The 26,939-nt window shown below is 57.9% G+C and overlaps 1 protein-coding gene across 1 annotated transcript in view; it reads left to right on the forward strand.

Annotated features, from left to right (window-relative positions):
- The window catches only part of LAMC3 (laminin subunit gamma 3), a gene marked incomplete at its 5' end in the record, with an annotated part of 68,692 nt that extends 44,896 nt beyond the window's left edge, over positions 1–23,796 (forward strand). Inside the window, 17 exons of the mRNA XM_034663743.1 lie at positions 3,023–3,241; positions 4,826–5,014; positions 6,774–7,019; positions 7,851–8,004; positions 8,665–8,807; positions 9,270–9,448; positions 10,808–10,949; positions 12,156–12,361; positions 12,749–12,825; positions 13,287–13,421; positions 14,538–14,685; positions 15,662–15,811; positions 15,982–16,084; positions 18,636–18,823; positions 19,396–19,542; positions 19,623–19,722; positions 22,302–23,796. Coding sequence (XP_034519634.1) covers positions 3,023–3,241; positions 4,826–5,014; positions 6,774–7,019; positions 7,851–8,004; positions 8,665–8,807; positions 9,270–9,448; positions 10,808–10,949; positions 12,156–12,361; positions 12,749–12,825; positions 13,287–13,421; positions 14,538–14,685; positions 15,662–15,811; positions 15,982–16,084; positions 18,636–18,823; positions 19,396–19,542; positions 19,623–19,722; positions 22,302–22,552 — 2,777 coding nt within the window. The remainder of the gene's footprint in view (positions 1–3,022; positions 3,242–4,825; positions 5,015–6,773; positions 7,020–7,850; positions 8,005–8,664; positions 8,808–9,269; positions 9,449–10,807; positions 10,950–12,155; positions 12,362–12,748; positions 12,826–13,286; positions 13,422–14,537; positions 14,686–15,661; positions 15,812–15,981; positions 16,085–18,635; positions 18,824–19,395; positions 19,543–19,622; positions 19,723–22,301) is intronic.
- Positions 23,797–26,939: the final 3,143 nt, after the last annotated feature.

The raw sequence follows: 26,939 nt of genomic DNA on the forward strand, positions 1-26,939 counted from the left end.
ATTTCTCACCCTGCTCACATGGTGATCGTGCTGCTGGTCTCTAACTGTTCCTGGTTCCTCCTTCTCTCCTTAATGTACTTTCTCCTTCTGTCCTCCGCCCCCCCCACCCATACCCTGGGTGTGGGTATAGACTGGACATCTTCACTACCCCCCTTTTAGAAGAGGTATGTCACACAGAACACCCCTTTACTATCCGGAGGGGAAACTTAGAGATAGCATAACCTACCCAGACACAAGTTTCTAAAACCGGTGTAGTATCCTAGTCGTAGTAGACAGAGCAAATAAAAGGAAAGCAAATGACCTACGAAAGTAATCGTTGATTTCCAAAGTGTCAGTGCTCAGGCATGACCACACTGGACGACAGAAGGAGGTAATCAGAGTCCCCCCGCCCCCGCCGTGGCGAGTAAGTGTGGGTGTCAGAGAAACTGAAACTCGGGGCGCCTGGGAGGCACAGCGGTTAAGCGTCTGCCTTAGGCTCAGGGCGTGATCCCGGCGTTATGGGATCGAGCCCCACATCAGNTGTGGGTGTCAGAGAAACTGAAACTCAGTGGCCATTTTCATACGCGGAGAGCAGGGAAGTTCCGACGGGAGGCCCGTGCATGGCTAACGCCAGCATAAAAACCAGGGTCAGGATCAGCAGTCCCCAGGCAGACTTACTCGAGGAGCGTGCGGTGGGGCCCTCACTGAAACTGAAACTCAGTGGCCGTTTTCATACGCAGAGAGCAGGGAAGTTCCGACGGGAGGCCCGTGCATGGCTAACGCCAGCATAAAAACCAGGGTCAGGATCAGCAGTCCCCAGGCAGACTTACTCGAGGAGCGTGCGGTGAGGCCCTCACTGACGGAAATGGCAGGGACAGAAGCCGCTGGTTCGCGTGGCCACAGGCGGCAAGGAGATGGTGCAGTTTTGCTGTCTTGGTCAGCGCGGTTCTTTGAAAAGGTTTACTTAGCCTTGGTGGTTTCATTGCTTCGTTAGGGGGTAAAAACGCCTCGGCAAAGTAGCCATCCATTTGTGGGTGAAGCCGTAAAACCCAATTTCAGACACCCATCTGAATATGGTTGACCGTTGTTCCTTAAACCTTGTACCTTTGGTGTCTTGAAATCATCACTAAATGGGATTATTGGCCAGATCACTGTAAGTGGGGCAGTTAGAGAGGGGCCCGTAGCATGGGCAGGGTGCACACTGGTGACAAACTCCCAGAACTGGAGGGGGGGGGACGCAGTGGTGACATGATTTTCCAAAGTGGTGAATGACTGTCAGGAAAATTCTGAGCATCATAAAGCATGATGGTCCCTCCACGTTCACGGTAGCTGTGCCGCTGGACAATTCCACGTGCACCGGAACGTTCACAAATGCCTCGTGCTTACGTTTAACATGGAGTTGGGGTCTGGGCCCACATGTTTGCAAAGAGGCACCCCTGCCCCTTTCGGCATCCAGCCAAACATTCGAAAGTCACAGGGGCAGTTCTGCTCATGTTGGGGTGCCTGACAGCCCTGGCCCTCGTCTCCCCATCATGGTGACAACCCAAACAACCACAGATTTGCTTCTAGGGGGCTGATGGGCTCCTTTTGAGAACCCTTGACTTCTGGGACCCGTTCAAGTCCAGGCTTGGGGGTTGTAACCCAGCCCCTCTTGTCTCGAATCCCTCGTTCTCTTTGGAGTTTCATCCCCATCATCCTTGCCCCCCCCACCAAAGCCTCCCTGTTCTGCAGATCACCCTGCCAAGGCTTCTTGGAGGAATTTTCATTTCTGCCGCTCACTCAGCCTTCAGTGAACAGATATTCACAAAACACCTACTTAGGCCAGGCCCGTGCTGGCTGCCAGGCGAACTGGAGAGGCAGGTGGACACGCCGACCAACCCTCTCCCCTCCAACCCGACCTCCTCTCCCCACTGATGATGTTCTGGGCCATCTCTCTTCATGCACTTGCTTTTTTCAGCTAACACTGTGTCTTGGAGGCCGTTACTTGTCTTACACAGAGAAAAGGCTGGCTGTCCATCCACCGCATATCGTTCCATGGTATAGATGCTCCCGAAAGTTTCCACCATCCCTCTATTCCTAGACACTGAAGCGGTTTCTGGTTTTTCACTATGCAAACAGTGCTGCAGAGAACAGGGAAGAGCTCCATAGAAAGGTCCTCGTCTCCTCGGGCAAGTCTGTCTGTAGCATCGATTCCTCAAAATGGAAAAATGGAAATGTTTGGTGTTAGGTCAAAGAGGGCACATTTTAAAGTTTGAAAGCCGCTGCCAGATTTTCCTGCAGAAAGGCTGTACCCATCTGTGTTCTCAGGGCATGTGTCCACCCTCCTCCACTGTCTGCCCGCTCTGGTTCTTCTCCAGGGTTTATGGATTGTTTTGTATTTTGCCCTAAGTTTCTAGTTGTTTTCTGGGGGAAGGTGGTTCTGATGGGGCTCTCCTGCTCTAGAAACAGAGCCTCCTGGAGAGTCCTATATCCCTGTGCATGAGTTCCCCCCACCATCTTTCCCTGTCACTGATTTTTTTTTAAGATCTTATTTATTTTGAGAGAGAGAGAGAGCACGAGCAGGGGGAGGGTCAGAAGGAAAGGGAGAAGCAGACTCCCCACTAAGTGCGGAGCCCGATGAGGGGCTCACGGGGCTCGATCCCAGGACTCCAAGATCATGACCCAAGCCGAAGTCAGATGCTTAACTGACTGAGCCATCCAGGCGCCCCCCCCCCCGCCCCGGTCATTGATCTTTAAATGCTCATCGATCTGAGGACTGTGAATGGTATACTCGTTATTTAAATTTACATATCTTTAATAACCCGGGAGAACGAATGTCTTTCCATTAAATTCCCAGCCATATCCAATTTTTTTTTCTGAAAATTACCTTGTTTTTCTTTGCCCTTTGTCTGTTTTTATAAAATTGTAATTGACTCACAGACTGCCTTTCTGTATGTAGGCCAATAACCGTTCACCTGTTATGTATGTGAATAGGAGTGTCTTGGGGGGGGGGACGTGGAAATGTGTGCCTATAACCCTCTTCCTCTCTATGCTCATTCCTCAGGCCAGGTGTTCCTGACCGAGGTCCGGCTCACATCAGCCCAGCGGGGGCTCTCCCCACCAGCCTCCTGGGTAGAGACCTGCTCGTGTCCCAAGGGGTACACAGGCCAGTTCTGTGAATCCTGTGCTCCAGGGTACAAGAGGGAGACACCACTGGGGGGTCCCTATACCAACTGTGTCCCCTGCACCTGCAACCAGCATGGCACCTGTGACCCCCACACAGGTGAGTCCTGGCACCCCATCCAGAAGCCCCCTGGGCTACACCCAGCACAGCCGATGACCTCAAGAGCGTCCGCCGTGTGCATGCATGAGGGGTCACCAAGATCAGTGCTCATAAAATGGTACTCATCCAGTTCCTCCCCCTGTGGGGACCTTTCTATGTACTACATCATGGATGCCCGGTTAGTGTCCCATCTCACAGCTGAGAGACCCCAGGCGCAGGGAGGCTGTTCGGCAGTAGGTGGCAGAGCTGCTCCAGCCACAAGTTCACTACCAGCTGTTCATCCCCGCTTGTAGCCCAGGAAACGCAGAGAGAGCCCTCCACCAGGTCACCGGGCAGGAGCTGCAGAATGGGGGCCTCTGTCCACACCGTGGGCCTCTCGCCTCAGAAGTGGGAGGGTCCGTGCCCCACTGCCCTCCTGGAGCAGGTGGGGGCTCTCTGGGAAATGCCTGTCCTGGAGCTGACAGAGGACAGCAGCCTGGGAATCCACAGACTAGCCGGAGGGGACAGGCCTGCGGCATAGTGGCCTCTAGCCTTTGGCCGTGGCAGGCATCACTAATCGAGCCCAGATGCAGCCTCCTAATCCTTCCACACACTGTTCCAGGCAGCCCCCACCGAGGAAGCAGGATGTATGGCCAGTCTGTCGCCCCTCAGAGCCCTTGGCTGCTCCATGACTCCCTGCTCCGTTTGGGCAAGTCCTCACCTGTCAGACGGGCAGCGTGGCCAGTGCTGCTCACACTGGATAGAAAGAGGAGTGAGCGTGTGGGTCTGGGCCGAGGCAGGGACCAGCAGAAAGCAGCACAGGCATGATGGTCCCCCCTGGATGGTCCCTCCTGAATTCCCTCTATCCCCCCCCCCGGGTGCTGCCGGGCCTCCTGGAAGCGGAGATCTTGCATCACTGAGCCTTTCTTAGCCAGGCCCCTCCCTCAGTCCCTGGCGCAGTGCCCCCCTACCCCAGGGCACAGGCTCCAAGCAGACTCCAGGTGCTGGAGAAGGGGGTTTGCATGGTCCCCCAGTGTGAGCAACCAGTGGAGGCGGGGGGTCTGTTCTATGAGACCAGGCCACCTCTGGGAACCCGTAGACTCCAAACATGGGGAGCCTCCTTGCCAACTCCTGTCAGGAACAGACTCCTGGGTCTGCGGCCCTCTCGCTTTTGGCTCCTGAGGTTAACAGAGCACAGAGGAAGGGGCAGGAAAACCGGGAGTGCAGACACAGATGTGCCGTCTGTTGGTTCACTGATAGGTTTTGGAATTCAAAATACCAACGATAACAGTCCAGATCATTCTGTGAGCCGGGGACTGTGCAGGGCGCTCTAACTGCATCCTGATGAAAACCCTCGCGGTCAGAGCCCTTGTGTCCATCTTGCAGGTGGGGACACTGAGGCAGGGTGTTAGATGGCTTTCCCAGCTCCACACAGTCAGTAAGTGGTAGACTTTTTCTCCTCAGGCCGTGCTGCTCCCACCTGGGAACGTTCCTACCTCCATTGTGCTGGGGTTATGCTTTGTGACCTCTCCCACCAAGATGCCCCCTGTCTCTGGAGCATTCTGGGCTCAGGCGGTCATAACCGGTGCTTGTCTTGCCCCTCAGGGATCTGCCTGTGTGGTCACCACACCGAGGGCCCGTCCTGTGAGCGCTGCTTGCCAGGTTTCTACGGCAACCCCTTCACAGGCCAAGCCGACGATTGCCAGCCCTGTCCGTGCCCCGGACAGTCGGCCTGCACAGCCATCCCAGAGAGCAGGGAGGTGGTGTGTACCCACTGCCCCCTAGGCCAGAGAGGTGAGTGGCTCGTGCCCTGGGGCCCTGCCTCTGTCCTGGGCTCCAGGAGTGGGGTCCTGGGTTTAGAGTGTGACAGATGGGGGAGGGCCCAGCTTAGGAGGGCAGGCCTGACCTTTCGGAACATGGCCAGGGCTCCAGGCTGCTGTGGGTTCCTGGCAGGACTGAAGCGATTGAGCATATCCAGGAGAGCTTTTGAAAATCCCCATCTGGGCCCTGGCCCCATAGAGCCTGATTTAGGAGCTCGAGATGGACCCTAAGGCTCTGTATGCGTAACGAGTGCTCTGGCTGATTCTGATACACGATTAACGTGGAAAACCTCTGATTAAACTTTCAGCTTTTTTTTTTTAAGATTATTTATTTATTTATTTGCCAAAGAGAGAAAGAGCTCAAGCAGAGGGAGCAGAGGCAGAGGGAGAAGCAGACTCCCCACTGAGCGAGAAGCCCAGTGTGGGACTCGAATCCAGGACCCCGGGATCATGACCTGAGCCAAAGACAGAGCTTAACCGACTGAGCCACCCAGGTGCCCCGGACTTTCAGCTTCTGAAACATGTTGCCAGAAACTCCCCCAGCCCCCACTCCGGGCCCCGGGGCCACCCTCAACATCTGATTGTTTTAACAGCTCATTTGAGATGCAATTCATATACCTTACAGTTCACCCACTTAAGTGTACGACTCAAAGGTTGGTTGTGGGTTTTTTTGGTATATTCCATTAATAACTTTTTAAATTACAGCCGAAGATGTATAACATGAAATTTGTCACTTTAACCATTTTTAAGCATACAGTTCAGTGGCATTGTGCGGCCGTCCCCACCATCCGTCTCCAGAATATTCATCTTCCCAAACAGAAACTCTGTCCCCATTAAACAGCCCCCATCCCCCTTCTGCAGCCGCCCCACCACCACCACCCTGAGCACCATCCTACTTCCTGTCTTTCTGCATTTGACTCTTCCAGGGACCTCATGTGAGTGGAATCCTCTAGTGTCTGTCCTTCGGTGTCTGGCTTGTTTTCACTTGACATAATGTTGCCAAGGTTCTCAGACATCTGACTGTGTGTTGGTGACTGGCTGTCTCAGGACGGCTCATTACATCGGTCCTGTCAGATGCCTGCTTTGCTGGGGAGAGTTCTGGAAGCAGCTCCCCACGGCCAGTGGCAGAGCGGGGGTCGGGGGCCTAAGACCTGACAGAGCCAGGTCCCAGCTGGGGACCCTGCGCCCCACCCTGCCATCATGCTGTGCCTCCGTTCCCTAACCTTCCCCCACATTTTCTGGCTCCCCCCGGGTCTGCAGACATGAGGCGAGCCCCCTCGGTGGGCGTGGACAGTTCGAGAAGTTGAGTCTGGCCCAGGCTGAGATGTGCCTGAGGGAGGATTTTGGGGGAGCAGGGCGCTGCTGTGTGTGGAGGGAGCAACCCCCTGGGAGGGGGGCCTGGGTGGGCACCAGCCCCCGCCTTCACCACACAGCACCCTGTGGGCCTTGCTGAGGAAGAGGATGGTGGCCGTGGTGCTGAGGAGGGTGGTGACAAGCCCTCGGTGGTGGCGGCCATCATCGTCCCCACTTTGCCGACGAGGAGCCCCAGTTCAGAGAAGCACAGGGGCTTTGCCCCAGACCACACAGCCAGCTGATGGCTGAGCTGGACCCTGGCCCCGGAGCCCATGCTCTGCTGCACAGGGAGGCCGGAGGGACGCCCGCCCTCCCCGCTTGCGGACCCGGCAGCCGCGTGTCTCGGGCCTACTCCACACACAGCCTTCTCCCTTCCCCAGGGCGGCGCTGTGAGATCTGTGATGACGGCTACTTTGGGGACCCTCTGGGGCTCTCTGGGGCTCCCCAGCCCTGCCGGCGGTGCCAGTGCAGTGGGAACGTGGACCCCAACGCCGTGGGCAACTGCGACCCCCTGTCTGGCCACTGCCTGCGTTGCCTGCACAACACGACAGGTGCCCACTGTGAGCGCTGTCAGGAAGGCTTCTACGGGAGCGCCCTGGCCCCTCGGCCCGCAGACAGATGCACGCGTGAGTACCCACCTCCCGCCCCACTTGGGGGGGGGATGGGGTGCCCTCTACCAGTCCCAGGCAGCAGCTCTGGGGGGCTGGGCAACCTCAGGCAGATTCCTCACCTTCTCTGTCCCCTTGTCTGGAAGGTCTAAGGGTTTGCTCTCTTCCAAGGTCAAGGTCTCTCTTAGCCTTGATCTAATCAATGCTGATCCTGTGATTTTTTTTTTTTTTTGCCTTGATAACTTAGCGCTTCACCTCAAGCCCCACAGTTAGCACCTGTGACTCTCGTCCATGGCGGACAGCACCCATCATGTTTGTGCTGCCGCTGGGCTTCCACCGGGCTGTTCCTCTCCCCTGCCTGGGTTAGCACTCAGCCCTCTGTCCCCGCTCAGAGGGCCGCAGCATACCTCGGCCCGTGGAAGGCCTCCGGAAGTGCTGGAGGGGGAAGCTCAGCATTTCCCCCAAACTTACTTGCTCTAGAGTCCTTTCTCCAAGTGGGAAAGCCGGCCTCTCCTTTGGAGGCCAGGAGAGAAGGGTCAAGTGCCCCAAAACAGTGGGCCCAGGGGTCTACCCATGACTCCCTGGCCAGGTCTCTGGCCTCTCCAGCCAGCGGGGGCTCAGGGCAGGCTCAGAAGAGCCATCTGCCACCCTGATGATTCTAGGCTGTCTCTCCAAGGACATAGGAAATGGGGTGAGAGTTGAGCCCGGCCCTAGAGCCTTTTTCCAGAAAAAGCTTAGGAGTCTGGGTTGAAAGGCATCTCCATGGGCTCCCCATCTTCTCCTGGACCCCCAAAGGTGGAGTTGATGACCTGCGTGGTTCCCTAGCACTGTTTCTGCTTCTGTCCCCAGCCTGCGGCTGCCACCCCGAGGGCTCAGTCAGTGAGCAGAGAGCCTGTGACCCGGTGACGGGCCAGTGTCCCTGCCTGCCTCATGTGACGGGACGGGACTGCGGCCGCTGCAGCCCCGGCTTCTACGACCTCCAGCCCGGGAGGGGCTGCCGGAGGTGGGTGGGGTGAAGCTGCGGGTGCCCTTGCCCTGGGTGTGTCTCCAGGATGGAAGAAGTCCCAGGGAGCCTGCAGAGGGGGGCCTGGCTTAGAATGTGTCGTCCCAGGCCCACTGCCAGGGACACTGTGCCCTGCCCCAAAGGGGGACAAAGGGATGTTCCCTTGGGGGGTCAGATTCGTGGCCCTGCCAGCCCAGGACTCAGGCCAAGAGCAGCCCTGAGGGACGCCCGGGTGGGCAGGGGCCGGTTCACTCTCTGATTCCCTGCTCAGTGATGCCGTCGCTACGTGGCCTTTTTGGCCAGAGCAGCGCCTGAGACGGTGTCTTTAGGGAGCAGTGGAAGACCCCAGGGAAATGTCCAGTGCACCAAACATGCTTCTTCCTTGCAGGACTCCTCAGAGCGTTTAATATGCTCATTGCATTGTGACTTTCCAACAGAGGGATATAATCTGCAAGATTTATAAGTCCCCACAGCCTTCTTTAAAGGGGACAGAGGTAGCATTTTTGTGAGACTGTGCTTCCCGGGACATAGCTTGGGGAAAGCTGTTCGACGTGTGGCCATGTGGTGATGGGGCCTCGCCGGCAGCGAGTGGAATCCCGAGGCCCCTCGCCGTCTGTGGCCCAGAGCTTATCTCTGACCCGGGTTCCTTCCTCATCCTAGCTGCAAGTGTCACCCGCTGGGCTCCCAGGAGGACCGGTGCCACCCCAAGACCGGGCAGTGCCCCTGTCGCCCGGGGGTTGAGGGCCAGGGCTGTGACAGATGCCAGCTGGGTTTCTTCGGCTTCTCCATCAAGGGCTGCCGGGGTGAGGAGGCCGGGTGCTTCCCACGTGCCTGGAGGGTGGGGCCTCAGGTTTCCAAGCCATGGGGACACCAGCCATGTGGCAGAGAAGGAAAGATCGGCTGCAGGCCTGTCTTCTAAGAGCAGCCATAGAAATGTGGAGTGAGAGAGCGTAGGGGACCAAAACTCAAGCCCCAGACTCCACTGCTCAACTCCCGTGTGCAGGGGCCATCGAGTCACCTCTCTGGGCCTCAGCATCCGTATTCACACAGCTGGACTGCCTGGCCATTCCTAGACATGGCTGCTTCTCAGACCCAGGGGCACTGAAACCAGCCAGTCGTCACCTCTGACCTTTTGACGCAGTCCTGCGGGAAGGACCCAAGAGTATAGTTGAGCTGGCCCTGGGGGGTCTGGAGCAGCCAGGTGTGAGGATGCCGGGGACCTGGGGTTTCCGATGGGGGGGTGCCATCCGCCCCGGTTCCCTCAGCCTGCAGGTGCTCCCCGATGGGCGCTGCCTCGGCCCAGTGCCACAAGAACGGCACGTGCGTGTGCAAGCCCGGCTTCGTGGGCTACAAGTGTGACCGCTGTCAGGACAACTTCTTCCTCACGGCCGGCGGCACACGCTGTCAGGAGTGCCCGTCCTGCTACGCCCTGGTGAAGGAGGAGGTGAGCCCGCCCTACCTCCCATCACTTCACACACACACACACACACACACACACACACACACACACACACACCCCAAGCGCTCATGTTCGGTGCTGGGCACCGGGAAATGCCGTTCGCCCCCAGCTCTCAGGCCTTCTGGGACCACTGGTCACCTTCCGCCTGTGCCCACCCAGCATTGGGCCAAGGCCAGCCCCACTCCATCTTCACCTCTGCCGGTCCCTGGCTCTTGAGTGGATGGGAGAAAAGTGCCTGGCACCGGCTGTCCTTCCAGAGCGCCCAGGCCCATGTCTCACACTTTCTCAAGTTCAGTGGGGATAAGACCATAGATGGCCCTTTGTGGGGAGGGTCAGGAGGACGGCCGTGCCCGTTCTGGGGCACAGGTGGAATTTTGAGCAGGTTGCTGGTGTGGTGCAGGGGTGAGGAGCTTGAGCTCTGGGGTTCCCCTCCCCAGCCCCATTCGTTGTCCCCATTAGCTTTTGGTCAGTTTCAGTGTCTGTCTCCTATTCCACAGTGGACACAGGCCTGCAACCCTTTCCCTGAGACTGGGGGTGGGGCGGAGGCCAGCCTTCAGAGTGATGGTACTCTAGAAAGATACAATGATGGGCGCTGAGCATAAGCTGCCCTCCAGCAGTGCCTGGGCCAGTCCCTGCAGTCAAACACAGTGACGTATCTGTGGGAAAATAGGAGGATGGTCACACCAAACAAATAAATAAGGGCCACAAACAGCCTTGTTCAGAACAGCTTTGCTTCCCAATGAGTTTAGAATTTTTTTTTAACCTGGATTTTGCCATCATATGAGGAATGGAAAGCCTTGTGGTTTCTCAGAGCATTCTGGACTTTTGGAATCGAAGAGAGGGCTTGGGACCTGCGACCCCTGGCCCTTAGGGTGGTTACAGGGCGAACATGAGCTGGTGTGTGGCCGACAGGCGCTAGTGGCTGGCTCCTAGCACACGCTCTGTAAATGCAGTTACTGTTCGTGTGGTTGAAAGAACAGTGCAAGGAGACATTGCACGGCACGCTCGCTCGGCCAGCGGGTATCCAGGTTACCTGCTCTGTGGCAATGTAGCAGGACAGACAGATTCTCCTGGGGCTTCCCTTCTCATCCCTCTCTAAGTGGAACAGAGAAGTGGTCGGCTGGATGGCAGCAGGTGCTGTGGGTGTGAGACGGGAAGGGACTGCTAGGCGGAAGGGGTGGGCAAGGCTGGTTCTCGAAGGTCTGCTGCGTCCTCAGCTTTGACGCCCAGGATGAGATGGGAGAAGGGAACTGTTGGGGAGGGAAGGCCAGGCAGAAGCCAGGGGGAGGTGTCCGGACAGGACTTCCAGGCCACCAGCCTCATGCACCCTTCTGATTCCTCCAGGCCGCCAAGCTGAAGGCCAGGCTGACCCTGATGGAGGGGTGGCTGCAGGGGTCCGACTGTGGCCAGCCCTGGGGCCCACTGCACATTCTACAGGGAGAGGCCCCATGGGGGGACATCTACCAGGGCCACCACCTACTGCAAGGTACAGTGAGAGAGCAGAGCGGGAGGCAGCGGGAGGGCTGGCTGGTCAGACATGCCCCTGGGAGCCCTTTGGTCTGCTCTCAGGATGCTTCGAAGGCTCCTGGCTCAGTCCTAAGAAGAAGTCACTTTCTGGGAGAGACTGTCTGACCTCCCCAACTACGTGGGCTCCTCCCATGACAGTCTTGTCTCGCTGTGGATCTTTCCTTCAATGTCCCCAACCCAGTTGTACTTTGTAACCTTATTAATATTAGTCTCTGACGATGGCATCTAGCCCCATGCCCCACCGAGACTGTCAGCTCCGTGAGGACGGGGGCTGGGTTCACTCGTGCGACCAATAATTATTGAGGTGCTGTCCCTGGTGCTGAACAGGTGCCATTTCTACTGTCTTGACTCTTGGCCATTTTCCTCACTCCCCAGCATAGAAAATAAATGCGTGAATGAAAAAAAAAAAAGTTGTTATTAGAGCCAGGTGGAATCTGGCCTTGGGACACTGCAATTTAGGGACCCTTGAAAGTGAATTGATTCTTCTCTGTAATTTCATGTTCATAAGCACCTATGCTCATTTAGCAGCCAGACATAGGTAAGCTGAGCACCTGTTAGCAACACCATTTTCAGAATAGGGAACCTCCAGGTGCTCCGTGTTAAAAGGCCCATACTGGGGGCGCCTGGGTGGCTCAGTTGGTTAAACTGAGGTCATGATCCCGGAGTCCCAGGATCGAGTCCCACATCAGGCTCCCCGCTCAGCAAGTCATCTACTTCTCCCTCTGACCCTCCCCTCTCTCATGCTCGTTCCCCGTCTCTTAAATAAATAAATAAAATCTTTAGAGAAAAAAAAAAAAGTCCATACTGAGCCACACTGTGGATCGCAGAGCTGACTCGAGGCGGGGGTGTCTCTGCCGTCTCAGATTTGGGAATTGCTTGTTGCAGCCCTAGCAGGTCTGGATTCCTTCCAGTCCTCCGACTGTGGCCTACTTCCTGTGTGGGAGGCCTTGGGCTGTGATTGGCCTCTTCTAGGCCTCAGCCTTTGCACCTGTAAGATGGCGAGGCTCTTCCCTTGGGACTGACTGGTGGTGGTGCTCAGATCTGGTGATGGAGCTCAGCTGTGCCCAGGCAGAGTGCAGGGCACAGATGGGGGCCCCCGAGGGTGGTGCTTGACTGTGAAATCTCAGTTGCTCTGTGACCCCTGGACTTTGTGGGCCTCATGCAGGAGCCCGGGAGGCCTTCCTGGAGCAGGTGACAGGCCTCGAGGGTGCGATGAAGGCTGCCCGGGAACAGCTGCGGGCGCTGGGCAGGAGTGCCCGCTGTGCCCAGACCCGGGCAGAGAAGACGTGCTTCCAGCTGGCAGAGCTCGACACAGTGCTAGTGTCCTCAGAAGAAGAGATTCTGCAGGCGGCCATCATCCTCAAATCGCTGGTACCCCAGGGGCCCCTCCCCTCCACCCGTCCTGGGCTCACCTGGTGATCTGTCTGGTGGCCCAGGGTGTGCCTCTTTGGAGAGACTGTTTCCTCATCTGCAGAGTGGGGGTCACACAGTGCCCCTTGTGCTGACTCAGTGGGATCATGTCTACATAGAGCAAGGCATGTTCCCAGTGGACGGCGAATGACCATTGGATAAGTGGTGGGGGGCATTGCTGTCGCTTCCACGTTCTGGGGCTCTGCTCACCGGGCACTGGCTTTGAGGCTTTATACAGCATTTATAAAATAACTGGCACGTCTGGTTCTCCCAGTAATTTAACCAAACGAGGCCCTTGCCCTTCAGGGATGGCCAGCAGTTTCTGCTCTCTCCCTGTCTTCTCTAAAGGCGATTCCTCAGGAAGGGCCCGGCCAGCCCACCACCTGGAGCCACCTGGCCACAGAAGCCCGTGCCCTCGCCAGGAGGTGAGACCCCACCCGGGGAGCCTGGTGAGGTCCCGCCCGCACCATCATGAAGGGAGCCCAGCCCTTTTCCGGGGGGGCTCTGGGGTCAGGGTCAGCATCACAGGTGTCCCCCTGCCTGGATTCAGACCCAGGCTGTCCTGCCCACCCTTTGCTTTGATGATGGGTTTATTAGGGTGACCATATCATTATTGTCCAAACTGAGACTTTATGTGTGATAAAAAGGCCTGTGGATCATTTTGCCAAAACAGCAGGCGTAAGCTCTATGTAATGGGAACAGAAGCATGGGCCCCTTCCCATCAGCCTTCACTGTGTGTCAGGCAGAGGGAGGGGAGGAGCCTGGCCCTTGGGGCTGGACTCTGTTTGGGATGGTGAGAGGCCCATGTGGTGGGAGGTGTGGGTTCGGGCACAGGCCCCCTTCTGTGTGAGCTGTTGGTAATGGTCAGGTTGGCATTTCCATACAGCCACAGGGATACCACTGCCAAGATCGAGGCCACTGCTCGGAGGGCCCTGGTCGCCTCCAATACCAGTTACGCACTTCTCTGGAGTTTGGTGGAGGGCAGAGTGGCCTTGGAGGCCCAGCGGGAACTAGAGGACAGGTGAGGCCTCCCAGGTGTGGGTAGAAGCTTGAATTGGCCTGCTGCAGCTGACTGGGCCTGGCCAGAGGCCACTGGTTCCAGAACAGGCTTCCTTCCAGAGTCCTGATGGTCTTTGGGTGGGGTTGTGGGGGGGATGTTTGAGGTCTTGGGCCCACTGGGTGATGAGTTACAGGAACCCACTTATGCCTGGGGGTGCAGCTCAGCCTCTGGAGAGAAGGGACGAGGGCCTGAACCAGGAGGGTCCAGAAGAGCACCTCCCTCTCTCACCCCTGCAGCATCTCCCAGCCCCACCCCAGACTCCCCCAGGCAGCTCCTCTCAGGCACCAGCTTCCTGCTTGGCCTCTGCTTCTCTGCTCTGGGTGACCCTCTTATATTCTCCACAGTCAAAGGGTCAGGAGAGACCCAGCAAGGTCTCAAAAGTCCGAAGGTGACTTCCTAGATGAAAGAATCTAATTAGTCCACCTCCAATCAGGTGGCCAGCCCCCAGCCAACTGGCATGGGTGGGGTGAGGTCACATGACCCACTCCCGGGACAGGGGTGGGGGCAGGGGCTCTCTGAGAAGTGGGGAGGGATGAGAGATGGCCAGAGGTCCCTGCCCCAGCAGTGCCCTCAGGAGCTGGGCGGGGAGGGTGCGATCCACAGGACGGGACAGGGAACTGTTCTAGGCAGTTGACTACAGCCCCTTGGAGCTAAAGGGGCCCCAGAGCGATCACACAGTCCAGGGCTCTCCGTTTATATGGAGAGCGGCATGCCCAAGGTCACCCAAGGGCACAGCGGAGCCAAGACCAGAGCCTGGGCTTTCGTCCTTTCTCCAGCACCAGGCACTTTCCACTTAGTGATTCAGCCAGAGGCTCCCAACATTTGCAAAACAGATGGCTGTCGGGTGGAAAGCAAGGGCTGCCCCTTCAGAAGAGAGTGCTTGAGCTGAATGAATGCCGCTACTGCCTCTTCCATTCATCCCAACGCTGCCGAGTAGCGAGTAGCAGCCAGTTTCCGAGGCCAGCTGCTGGGCGCCGACCCTGAAGAGGGCTCCGGCGGGGGGCGCGGGGGGACGGCCGTGGGGAAGCATCGCCCAGTGCCCTGCTCCCGAGAGCCACCTCTGCTGTCTCCTCTCAGGTACCAGGAGGTCCAGGCGGCCCAGAAGGCGCTGGGCACAGCTGTGGCAGAGGCTCTGCCCGAAGCGGAGAGGGCGCTGGCCGCCATGCAGCGAGTCGATGCAGACACTGCCCCGCGCCTGGCCTCACTGGCCGCCCCTGCAGCACTGGTCAGCCCGGCTGGCCGGCCCCGCAGCACGGCATGGGGGGGGGCGGGAGAAGGCGGCAGCGGGGAGACCAGTGCGCCCCGGCCCAGGCAGATGATGTGGCTTATTTTTAACTAGATGGCAGTCGATTAAAACGAGATAAGCCACCGCCGTGGCTTGGCGGAGCGCCTGCCCGGCACAGAATGAGCCCTTGGCCGGGCCTTGTTGTTGGTTGCGATAATAATAGTGAGGCCAGGCGTCTTCTCCGCAGCGGCATTAGCGAAGGCACCAGACAGACACGGGATCAGATCCCAGCTCCGCCGGCCACTCCAGATCTGTGACCTTGGCCAAGGACGTCCCCCCCACAAGCTTCACTTAGGTCCTCTGTCAGACAGAGCTCGCCCATTAGGTTGTGCTAAGGCTGTGTCCACGCGGGCCGGGAGAGGATTCCCTTGTCGGCCCCCTGGATAAATCAGTGTGGTCATGTCTGCCCAGGAATCCTGAAATCCCAGAACTCAGAAACTGGACTTTAAGAAAGAGACTAAGCTTCTGCAAATACGTTTGGGGTAAAACCTAACCGGCCCGAAGCCGCTTATTTGGGGTCTGTGCTTGCCCCCACCCCGCACGTGCAGAGTCCCATGCAGGTGTTAACAGGCTTGACCCTGAGCACGGCCCCAGATGCCGCCAAAGGTGCCAGATGATGTACGGGGCCTGCACCGTTCTGCTTCTCTCAAGTCAGGGAAATTCTGAATGTGAAAGTCCATCCGACCCCAGGGTTTCTGCTGAGGTTGAGGACCTAGGGAAGGAAATGCAGGTCAGGGAGGCCTCACTTCTAGTAACTGGTCGAGCTGGAATAGAGACAGGTATCCCCACCTGGCATCCCCTGCCCTGGCCCCTCTGCCCCCGCCATTGCCGCCCCCAGGGCACCTCTCACCCGCTAGAGGATTTGCCCCTCCAGCCTTCCTGCCAGGCCCTGCCTGAGCCCACCGTCTCCCTGCAGCCTCAGAAGGCCCAGGCCAGGGCCTTGAGCCTGAAGGCGCAGGCCCTGGAAAAGATGGTCGCATCCAGAGAGCACAAGGCCACCGAGGCTGCCCGGGCCCTCCAGGCCACTGCCCAGGCCATGCTGCACAAGACCGAGCCCCTCACGCAGGTGGGCTCCTGTCCTTTGAAGCAGGCACCTGAGGGGGAGGGGTGCTGTCCTTGGGTGGGAGGGGGGTTGTAGAGGAGAGGGAAGGGCAAAGACTGGAAATAGTTCTTCCCATCCGTCCAGTGTCTCCTGCCTGCAACACCCCCAGCCCAGCCTCTCTCTTCTCTCTCCAGCTACGCCAGGAGGCCAGAGCCGCCCTGACCCGGGCTTCCTCCTCTGTCCAGGCTGCCACAGTGACTGTCACGGGAGCCAGGACCCTGCTGGCCGACCTGGAAGGTACGCAGGCCTTGCTAAGCCCAAGGCTTCTTGATGCACAAATGCCCGTGACAGCTATCCATACTCTGCCTCAGCCAGGCCAGCTTGGTCCTGGGGACAAGAAGGGGACAGAAGTCCAGTTGTGGGGGCATAAGTGGAGAAGCCCTTTCCCCTACCCCCACCCCCAGCCAGGACCTCTCCCACAGCTGCTTGTCTCTCCGTCACACACCACTCACGGGTGTCTCGCCCACGTAGCTGTCAGTCATCAGACCACATGCACAACCCGTCAAGGCAAGATGGGAAGAGAATCTGATGCCCTCGGCTGTCCATCCTTGGTCTAGTCTGTTCTGACGGGGGTCCCGTCACCTGGTACAAAGGGCTGCCACACTCCAGGGTTCAGCTGGGGCCACAGGGAAGGAGACGGACTTCTCTTTAGAAAGGGGTGTGGGTTGATGCCAGTCCAGGACTCCTTGACTTTAGGAAAATGAGGCTAAGCGGTCCCATTTTATAGATGTGTAGACCAAGGAAAGGGATTGGTAACTGTCCCTGGGTCAGAGGTGCACTGAATAGAAACCGTCCAGTGTTCGGGTTCTCCAGCTCCGCGTCCCCCTCTGGAACAGGCTTCGGTGATGTCCTCTCTGCTCCGGACAGAAGCCCCCTCACCCCCTATCTGTGGCTCCGCACCAGTGATCCGGGTAGGGCAGGCACACAGGCAGCCCCGGAGGCCCCTTGGGGTCTCAGGCCAGAAGTGAGGCTCTGCGGTCCCCTCGGCTCCGGGGCTTTCCTCCCCGACTCCATCCACTGCCGCTGAGAGACGTGGCTCTGGCCTCAGACCCCTGCCCTCTGGGGCAGAGGGCGAGCTGGTCGGCACTTCCTATTCTCTAGGTTTCTCTGCAGTCAGAAGGCCTGGCCACCCACCAACCAGGGGGCTTCCGATGGGGAAGGTGTGGCCGCGAGCACTTGTCTCTGAGTTGTGTTTAGGAGAATGTAAATTCCGTGATCCTAGTGGGAGAATATTAGGACTTTAGAACATTAAAGTTGCCAGGGTTGCTAAAGCCGTTTGCTGCAACCCCCTCACCGGGCGGGGGCTCTTGCATTTCTGCTTCCCTACCTCCAGCGACGGGTGCTCGCCAGCTCACAGGGTACTCCCTTCTCGCCGTTGGATGTGCTGTGTGGAAATTTGCCTTCCTGGTGCAGTACCATGGTCCACACAAGGACTCATCTCAAACCGCTAACCCCAGGCTTTTTTCCCCAATCCTACCCCTTTTCAGAGACACCCTCTCTCACCACCAGTCCGTCGGTGCGCAGTGTGTATTCAAAATGAAAGCAAAATTCACTGAGTGAATATGGATCAGCTTTCCCCAGGGTGTGGCTCTGGGGCCCTTAGCCCAAGACACGCTCTGCCACGAGTTGTGTTTGTGTTCAGATAAGTTTAGGAAATGTCGCTACTATAGTGCCCTCTTGAGGCCGTACAGTGCGTGCCTCACAATATGAAAGGTCCTGAGAAGTCCTGCAATGAAGAAACCTGGTTCTCTTTAAGCTTGACGTTTCCTCATGATGTTTAGTAATACCCCATGGAGTTCGGACTCCATGCATTTTAAGAAACACCAGTTTTGTGTACAGGAAACAAAGTAGATCTAATTTCCCGATTATCTTCATTGAAAATTATGTGACATTCTGCCTTAGAAGGCTTGATTCATTTTAAAACGTGACTATCATTAGTACTCCTGATTTCCCTTAGAATTTCCTCTGGACTCTCCTCTTTACAGAGGAAAGCTACTTCTTATTAGGTAATAAAACCTATACAAATCATAATACTTCCCTTTTTGTCTTGGCTGCTAGGAAGCTCAGAGGTTAATAGAGCATTCAGTGCCTGCAATATCACTATCCTAATTTTCTGGCATGTCCCACTCCTCTTCTTCCCTTCCTCATCCCCCCCCAGTTGCATATGGCCCTTCACTTTAATGGTCCAGTTGTTGACCTACTTATCACTATGAGCTGCATCAAAGCCCTTTTAGAAATGGGGGTATATATACAGAAACAGAGTGGGATGGATTTGCTGGGCACCGTGCTGTGGCTCCCCTTCCGTTCCCACCCCTGGCCCAGGCATCGGCCAACCACGCAATCTCGCGATTGGAGTCAACACCATAATATAATATGAATCTTTAAATTCACTGAGGGGCGCCTGGGTGGCACAGCGGTTGGGCATGTGCCTTTGGCTCAGGGCATGATCCCGGCGTTATGGGATCGAGCCCCACATCAGGCTCTTCCGCTATGAGCCTGCTTCTTCCTCTCCCCACTCCCCCTGCTTGTGTTCCCTCTCTCGCTGGCTGTCTCTATCTCTGTCGAATAAATAAATAAAATCTTTAAAAATAAATAAATAAATAAATTCACTGAACAGTATGTCTTGCGCATTACCTGTTTCCCGACGAGCTTCAGAAGGTTACACGTAGATCTCCTGCCTCCGGAACCTCCTCTCACGTTGTCTGCGGGCCTGAGGCAGCGACTGACCGCCTGGCAGGCTTTGAGGGGTGAGCCCGCCCTGCTCACGCAGCCTCTCCCGGGTTTGCAGGAATGAAGCGGCCTGGGGACCAGGCCACGGTGGGGAGGAAGGCAGGCATCGTCAGCGGCAGGCTCCTCACAGACGTAACGAAGAAGACCAAGCAGGCGGAGAGGATGCTGGGAAACGCAGCGTCTGTCTCCTCCAGTGCCCGGAAGAAGGGCAGGGAAGCCGAGATGCTGGCCAAGGACAGTGCTAAGGTCAGGGCCACTGGTGTGACAGCAGTGACGTCCCTGCCTTCTGGGCCCGGGGGAGGACTGTCCTAGAAGAGCTGCCCCTTCTGTAGGGGAATCGTGGCCCCTACAGATCTGCCCCCTTCCGTGTAGGCCATGCTGAGCGGTCCGCACTTACTGAGGGCTCAGGGAGCCCCAGGCTCGGAGCTCTGGAGCGCCATGCAAGTGACCCTGCTGATTCCTCAAGAAATTGGTGTCACTGTTATCACTGGTGTCACAGGGGAGGACCCCGAGGACCAGCCCGGTTTAGTGACTTGAGTCACGTAACCAGGACTCTCACCTAGGTCTGTTTGGCTTTACTCCCCCAAACTTCTAGGGTCTTGTTTTTTAACTGGGGCCAAAGTCTAATCCATGTGCGTCTCTCCAGCCGCCACCAGCTCTGTGTATCTAGCCAGCGTCTGGTCCGTGTTTGTGGAATGAATGAATGAGTCGGGGCTCAAATTGATGTCTGCCTGGCATTATGGCCGTCAGCGCTCTTTACCTCTGAAAAGACTCAGTCCATTCACCCCCTTCTCCCTCCACTGCTGTCCACCCCCCAGCTTGCCAAGGCCTTGCTCAGGGAGGGCAAGCAGGAGCACCGCCGGGCAAGTCGGCTCTCCAGCCAGACACGGGCGACACTCCGACAGGCCTCCCGGCAGGTGGTGGCCTCACAAGCCCGCAGACAGGAGCTGGAGAAAGCTGAGCAGGTATGAATGCCAAGCCCCCTCCCCCATTGACTTCTGGCCCCCGAGCCAGCAGGGAGCCGTTCAAGCTTCCCCTCCTCCAGATGGGCGCCGGGCTGAATGCCCTGGAGCGGCAGATCCGGGAATCGCGCACCTCCCTGGAGAAGGACATCCAGGCCTTGTTGGAGCTGCTCGCCGGGCTGGGTAAGGGGACCCCCAGGAGCTTCTGTGAGGCCCAGTTCTAGAGAAGGTTTCCTCCTCGCCCCCAGCTAATAGCCCCAGGCCCCCGTGCGAGGTTGGTCTGGTGTCCCAAAGCGAGTCACTGTGTGCCTTCTGGGCCCGCCAGTCCGGCGCGGGGAGAGGGACAGGGAAATCTCAGCAGACAGAACACCTGCGGGGACCACAGGAGCAGATGGGCCCTGAGCGGTTGAGGGTTTCAGAGCAGGAGAGGGGATGTCACAGAAGCAAGGATGGCATCAAGAATCAGGCGCTGGTTTGGAATCAGGCCACAATTTAAGTCTGGTGCTTTCTCTTCCTTGGCTGTGAGACCTTGGGAAAACCACTCTGCCTCTCTGAGCCTCAGTTCCCCCATCTGTAAAATGGGAGTAAACACTGGTGTAATTTAGAAAGTGCTCACCACACTGCGTGGTGGGAGTCCGTGAACAGCGGCTCTCAGGGAGGAGGAAGGATGGAGACGTTTCAGATGAAGGGGCGAGCACCCAGCAGGGCCTGAGGCCTCGGAACGTGGTGGGAGGACAGTAGGCATGCATTTTTAAAAATCGTGGTAAAATACTCATAATACAGAATTGGCCATTTTAACCGTCTCTAACATACACTTGAGTGGCAATAAGTGCATTCACATTGTTGGCAGCCGTCCCCACCATCCGTCTCTAGAACCTTCTCATTCTCCTAAACTGAAACACCACAGCCATTGGACGTGAACTCCCTACTGCCCCATCTCCTGGCACCCCCATCTTCTCTTCGATCTCTGTGAACTTGACCCTCTAGGGCCTCACGTCAGTGGACTCATACCCAGTATCCGTCCTTCTGTGACTGGCTTCTGCCACCTAGTGTCACGTCCTCAGGGTCACCTTACATAACAGCACACATTTTCCCTTATTATTAATAAGGGGAAGAATCGCCACGTTCCGCCTTGTGTCCGCACGCGAGGCCCACACCAAGCTGCGTGTGCACGTGTTCTAGAATTCTCTGCCCTGGAGGCAAGGACCTGGATTCTCTTGCCATTTTGCAGACAGGCAGTCTGAGGCAGAGAGAGTTTAAACGATGTGCCCGGGGCCCCATGGCCAGTCCGTGGGGAAGTTGAGGTTCACACGCAGGCCTAACTGATGCGGGGTGCCCACTGGTAGCCGCTGGTCTGTACCCGACGTCAGGGACTCAGAGCGCTGGCCGCAGTGCCCGGCACGGAGCAGGCGCTCTGCGAGGGTAAACTGCTGTGGCTGTGGCTGTCATTTATTCGTGTGTGCCCGTGCTGCCCTTGACTTGGGGGTGCAGGTGTGAACCGCACCCTGCGGGACTCTGCGTGGAAGCCGCCGCCCCGCAGGTGAAGTGTGGCTGCAACCTGAACCCGAGTCTCCTCGAAGCCCAGGCAGTTTGGACTTCGCTGTGGCTGGAGGTCTTTGCTGGGAGCGGGATCTGCCCAGGCCAGCAGGGCTCAGCTCCCCGATGCCTTTTCCTGCCCACCTCCCCCGCCCTCAGTTCCTGCCACTGCCTGCCCTCCAACCCCCACTTTCGTTGCCGAGGAAATTTGGGGCTCGGGGGAGCCCTGCGCACAGTGGGGTCCTGTGGGATTAGAAGCCATTTTGAGCTTACTTCCCCATCCCCACTACTCTCCCACCTGGCTGAACCTCGTCTTCCTGTTGAATGTCACCCTTAAATGACAAGGTGACAAAGGCCAGGTGGGGGTGACACCCGGGGATTCCATGCCACCGCCACCACCACCACCAAGTTCACATGTGAGCGCTGGGCCCCACCTCCTTGTTTTACCCTTGGAGAGGCTTTGGGAAGTACTTAACTCCAAGAAATGGAGTTAACCGGTGCTGGGCCAGGACAAGACCCCCGCTGCCTGCTTACCGGGCCTGCAGCCCTTCCTGCCCCGTCTGCTTCCCCGGCCCTCATTCTCATGCCAGACATGCTTCTTTTTACCCTAGTGGCCGTCCTCCTCTTGGCACAGGGGGTGTCTGTAAGCATGTGCTCTCGGCGGATCAGCACATTTGTGGGAGCCTGCAGGAGTCATGGGGACCTTGGGTGCACACACAGCTTTAGGAAATGGGCTCAGGACCCACACAAGGTGTTCTTTTTTTTTTTTTTTTTTAAGATTTTATTTATTTGTCAGCGCACGTGCATAAGTAGGGGGAGCAGCAGGCAGAGCAGGCAGAGGGAGAAGCAGGCTCCCCGCTGAGCAAGGAGCCTGATGCAGGACTCTGGAATCATGACCTGAGCCAAAGGCAGATGCTTAACTGACTGATCCACCCAGGCGTCCCAGGGCATTCTTTTTATCAATAACAGTAATACCAACAACAAAAATGAACAGTTGCCCACTGCTGCCTAGGGGGAAAGTTTCAGAGTCTTCACGTGGACCCAGTGGGGTGCCCAGACCAGGCATGCTGCCCTCTTCGTCCCTTGCTTTCCTAGTGGATTGTGGGCAGTCAGACTCCTGGAAGGTTTGGGCTGGCAAGGGTCTCAGGGATGGGGGGGTGCTGAACAGACTTCTGGGGCCGGCAGGGGCGCTGACCAAGGCTGAGGCTGTCCGGGCCCCTCCGCAGGGTCGCTGGACACCCATCAAGCCCCAGCCCGGGCCCTGAACGAGACCCAGAGGGCACTGGAGCGCCTGAAGCTGCAGCTGAGCCCGCCGGGGACCCTGCAGGGGAAACTGAGGCTGTTGGAGCAGGAGTCCGAGCAGCAGGAGCTGCAGATCCAAAGCTTCGAGAATGACCTCGCCGAGATCCGTGCTGACAAGCAGAACCTGGAGGCCATTCTGCATAGCCTGCCCAAGAGCTGTGCCAGCTGGCAGTGAGGGCCGCCCAGGCCCCCCGCTGTGGCCCTGGCCCGGGCCATGCCCATGCACCCCACAGCTGCACCCCTGCAGGCACACCCACGGAGCCTGCCGCTGTGCACCCACCCCAGGGGAATACCCACTTAGCCTTCCGAGTGCGTGGCCACATCCTGTCCATGCCCGCCAGCGTGAGTGTACCACGCAGTTCACCCAGGCGTGCACTCCATGCCATGCACAGATGTGCATGCCCCAGTGTCCTAACACAGGCGCACCTTGTGGGGACATGCCGGTGTGCACAGTGCACACGCGTATGCAAGTTTCTCTGTGCGAGCACGCATTACACTCAGTCCCCGCCGGTTCCGGTGCCTCGGCTGCGCCGCACCCCCTCCGGATGCTGGGGGCGGTGTTGTCACCCTCACACTTGCTCTGAAGGCAAGGACCCAGGCTGAGCTGGTGCCTGAGAGGCTGAGGAGGGACCACCTGCAGAGATCCAGGGTGGGTTCGGCAAGACAGAGGCCCCAGCCCCAGAGCTGGCCCCTGTCCTGCTGCAGGACATTCCGGGACACCCGCCATCGCCCGCTCCGCACAGCTGAGGGACCAGGCAGGCCAAGAGGTGCCAGGTCCTCAGCAGTGGTCTCAGGGGATCTCAGCAGGAGAACCTGAGGCCTGGGGACCTCTAGGGCCGTGGTGCAGCCTACTCAGCCCACCAGGGGGATAGCCCACCCCTGCACGGTTATCACTGGCTCCGTGCAATGCTTGGTCTGGGCATCCTGGGAATCACCCGCCCTGGGCCCGGTGCTCCTTTCAGCCTGTGGCCTAGCCAGAAAGCTGGGCCTCAAGGGCCTGAGGGGGACTAGGGTCCTGGGTGGAGCTCCTCTTTGGGATCCCATGACCCCAGTCGGCCTTTGACTGATTGACACTGGCCCTGAGGCCCTGTGGCCCCACCTGCCCCTGGGGAGGCCCCTGCTGGGTGTGGGGGCCTGGCTGCCTCTCCAGTCTGTCCTGCTGGGGAGTCCGCCTGTGGCCAGGCCCCCCGCCAGCCTCTGCCCAGGATTCCTGGCATTTCCTCCCGGAGCTCCTCCCCGTTCCCGGGGCCCTCTCCGCACCAACATCAGGCCCTCAGCACCAGGATCATGCCTCAGGAGCCCACCACCCTTCCCTCAGGGTTCACAGGGTGGGGGCTCTTCTTGCCGCAGGCGGGGGGGGATAGGCAGCAGCATGGACCGGTTCTGTTTAATGTGAAAATAAAGGACCCCTTTACTAGCTGGGTGGCATGCCTTTGGTCCTTTCCTGCTGGTTGGCAGCAGGGCCCCGGCTGTGGGTGCAGACTCACTACCCTGGCATGTGGGTGCACACGCCCAGCACTCGGTGAATGGGTGGAAGAATGTTCAGTGGTCCATCTTGGTCCACGTGCAGTAGCAGGAAGGTGGCCAAAGCGGAGCTCACTGGCTTTGCCAGGGTCTTCCCATGGGGAGGGCTCGGCTGGGGTCCGACGACCACAGGCACCTGCTGTCTTCCCTCTGCTCCAGGGGGTTTGTCAGGCAAAGCCTAGGGGAGTGCGAGGGGCCCTCAGCTGACCTCTGGTTCAGGCTGGAGACACTGAGGCAGGACACCGTGAACTCGATCAAGTGTCCCCCGGCACAGAAAGGCTCAGGGAGGGACACCAATGAGGAGGAGGAGAAGGAGGGCTTGGGCCAGGCCTTAAAGGGTGGGGTGACAGGGAACATTCCAGGCAGGAGGGTGGGCAATAGCTCAGGGTTCACAGGGTGGGGGCCTGGCCAGCACAGATCACTCCAGAACCCCAGGCTGTGTGAGTATGATGGATTGTGGAGTGTGTGCAGGCTAAGCTCTTGGCCACGTGGTCTGAACCCCTTTCAAGTTGGTTTAAATTAAAAAGGGGAGTTCGTTGGGAGGACATGGGAGGGTCTCCTAGAATCCTGGGGTGGGAAAGACTGTCAAGCCTCCAGACAGCCTGGGGCGGGAACTCTCTTGTCCCCTCCCTCCTGCCCCTTCCCTCCGCCTCTGCCTCTGCCCACCGCCCCACCCATGTTTGCTTCTTCGCCCCGCCCCCACAGAGCAGCTTTCTTTGCCCTCCCTGAGCTTGATGGAAGAGGATGCCCTGCCCCTCCCCAGCCCCATGTCTTCGGTCAAACGCAGAGACAAGCTTGAAACTGTCCTGATTCCAACTTCTCTCAAGAGAGACAGACCCAGCTTAGGCCAGGGCCCCCCACTCCTAGTCAGAATAAGAGGAGTCTCTGGGTACAAGGCCATATGCTGAGAGCTTGTCTGAACCCCTCCAGATCTGTTGGGGGAGAGCATTCAGAGAAGAGGCATGGTCCTCCACAGACAAGCTGAAAGCCAAGGCCATGGGCAGTGAGGGGTGTGTGTGTGCGTGTGAGAGAGAGAGATAGAGAGACGTGGACATCAGTGACCCAGGGAGGGACTCTGTAGGTAGGAGAGGAAGGACAGGGGCAGGAGGCTGGTGCTCTAGAGGGAGTTTGAGGATTGGGGTCTGGTGTAGGTGGTGCCGAGGAGACCCAGGTTCTTTGAAGACCCCTGGGATAGATAGGGTCTGATGCCCTCAGGCCCCTCTTCCCCAGCACCCGGTTTCTGTGCTGATAAAGGCACACAGCCATCCGGATGCCTGCTCTTGGCATTAAACCCCTATCCACTCCAGCTGTGGGGCTCAGCCAAGCCCAGTCTCAGCATCCAAATTGGGGGGTGGGAATAGGCCTCCTCTCCATTCCATGGTGACGTACCTCAGGCTTGACATCTCATGAGTCATGCGGTCCAGTCATGCCTGCTGTGTGCAGAGCCACTCTCCGGCCCCCAGAGGTGGGGCTGTGCTGGGTGGAACGTGGCAGCTGTTGAACATCTGGCTAGCAGTGCAGCCCAGCAGCTGAGCACTGGAAGGTGGGGTGGCCTCTGCCCTGTGGAGTGACTGACGGGGCCAACCACCGCAACCAACCAGGGCAACAGGCCATCTGAGCCTGGACTGGGAAGTGTGTCATGAGGCCCCTATTCTAGGTTAGGTCCCTAATCTGGCCTCCAGATGGACCCTCTCCCATCAACCGAGGGCTGTAATTCCTAAGCCCTTCTCCCCTGCAAGCTTTTACTCTCTGCTCAAACCACCCTGAAAGTCATAAAAGTTGTAACAGCCAGTGCTTGGTGAGAGGCGCTGTTTCCTCCATTCTGCAGCTCAGGACACTGAGCCTCAAACGAGTCGAGTTGGGGGCCTTGCCCAAGGTCACACAGCTTGGCCAGACCCAAAGCCTAGAGGAGGATGGGCATCCAAGAATAACCTAGGGGAAGCAGGTGCTCACTGTGCTGGGGACGTGGGGCCTTGAACTGCGGCTGCCCTGGCATTGGCCCACCTTGGGACATTCCATTTGGTCCACCCCTCTTCCTTGGGACAACCTGGCCACTTTGTCACCCAGTGACAACCACAGAAAAGACTACCAGCTGGTCCCAGGATCCCAGTCCTGGGGGTGAAGATGAAGGCAAGTCTGTGGGGAAGGAGATGTCCCAGAGCCGATCACCAGGGACACACTCAGTGTGTGGGTGTGTGGGGGGGCATTACTGGTGACCAGGTGTGCTGTTTGCCCAGGACAGTTTCCGCTTGTACCTGTGGCTGCCAGCCTAATTATTAGGATTGCCACCCTTCACTCTCAGAAATGTCCTGATTTGGACGTGAGACTTCATTACCGCCCTGTCACTAGTCCCTGGTTCCTGCACCCCGAGGCCCACTCCCCCAGGAGCTGGAGGCTTGGGTTATTATCATCCCAGTGGATTTGTCCCCCAGGCTTCAGCTTCCTGACTTTTCTGTAAAATGGGAACACCAAGTCCTATTTCACAGAGTTTTGAGAATGAAACGACACAAATATATCCTGTACTGACCTGGCAAAGTGCCTAATGCATGGTAAGTGCTCAAGAAACAGGTTTTATTAACAAAACAAATCGTTCTGATTGATTTAAAGCATCACTGATGTCTTCGTGGCATTTTGTCATGATGCATTTTCCCAACTCCAAAAACAGACCCTGAAAGTTTTCACATTTTTCTTTCCAGAGTTAAAAGTAAAGGTTGGGGAGGCCGGCCTGCCTTCTCCGAGCGCGCGCGGCGCCAAGGGCCGCGGGAACCGAACGGCTTCGGCTGGTGGAGCGCTCTCTTGCTGCCGCCAGGACCGCATTTGATCCTTAAGGCCACCCCAACAAGTGCGTCCTGAGATCGTCCCCACTTTCTTTCTGGGGACACCGCGGCCCGGGGCGGGGAAGGGACCCGGGGAGGTCCCGGGCGGCCCCGCGCGGTGCATTTTCCGCGCCCTCCAGCAGAGGGGCGGGCGGCGGGCGCGGCGTCCCGCATAATAGGCGCTTTGATGCCGGCGGCGGGGCGGGAGGGCCCGGGGCGGGC

This window comes from Ailuropoda melanoleuca, chromosome 7 (genome assembly GCF_002007445.2).
Source record: "Ailuropoda melanoleuca isolate Jingjing chromosome 7, ASM200744v2, whole genome shotgun sequence".
NCBI classification, from domain to species: Eukaryota; Metazoa; Chordata; class Mammalia; order Carnivora; family Ursidae; genus Ailuropoda; species Ailuropoda melanoleuca.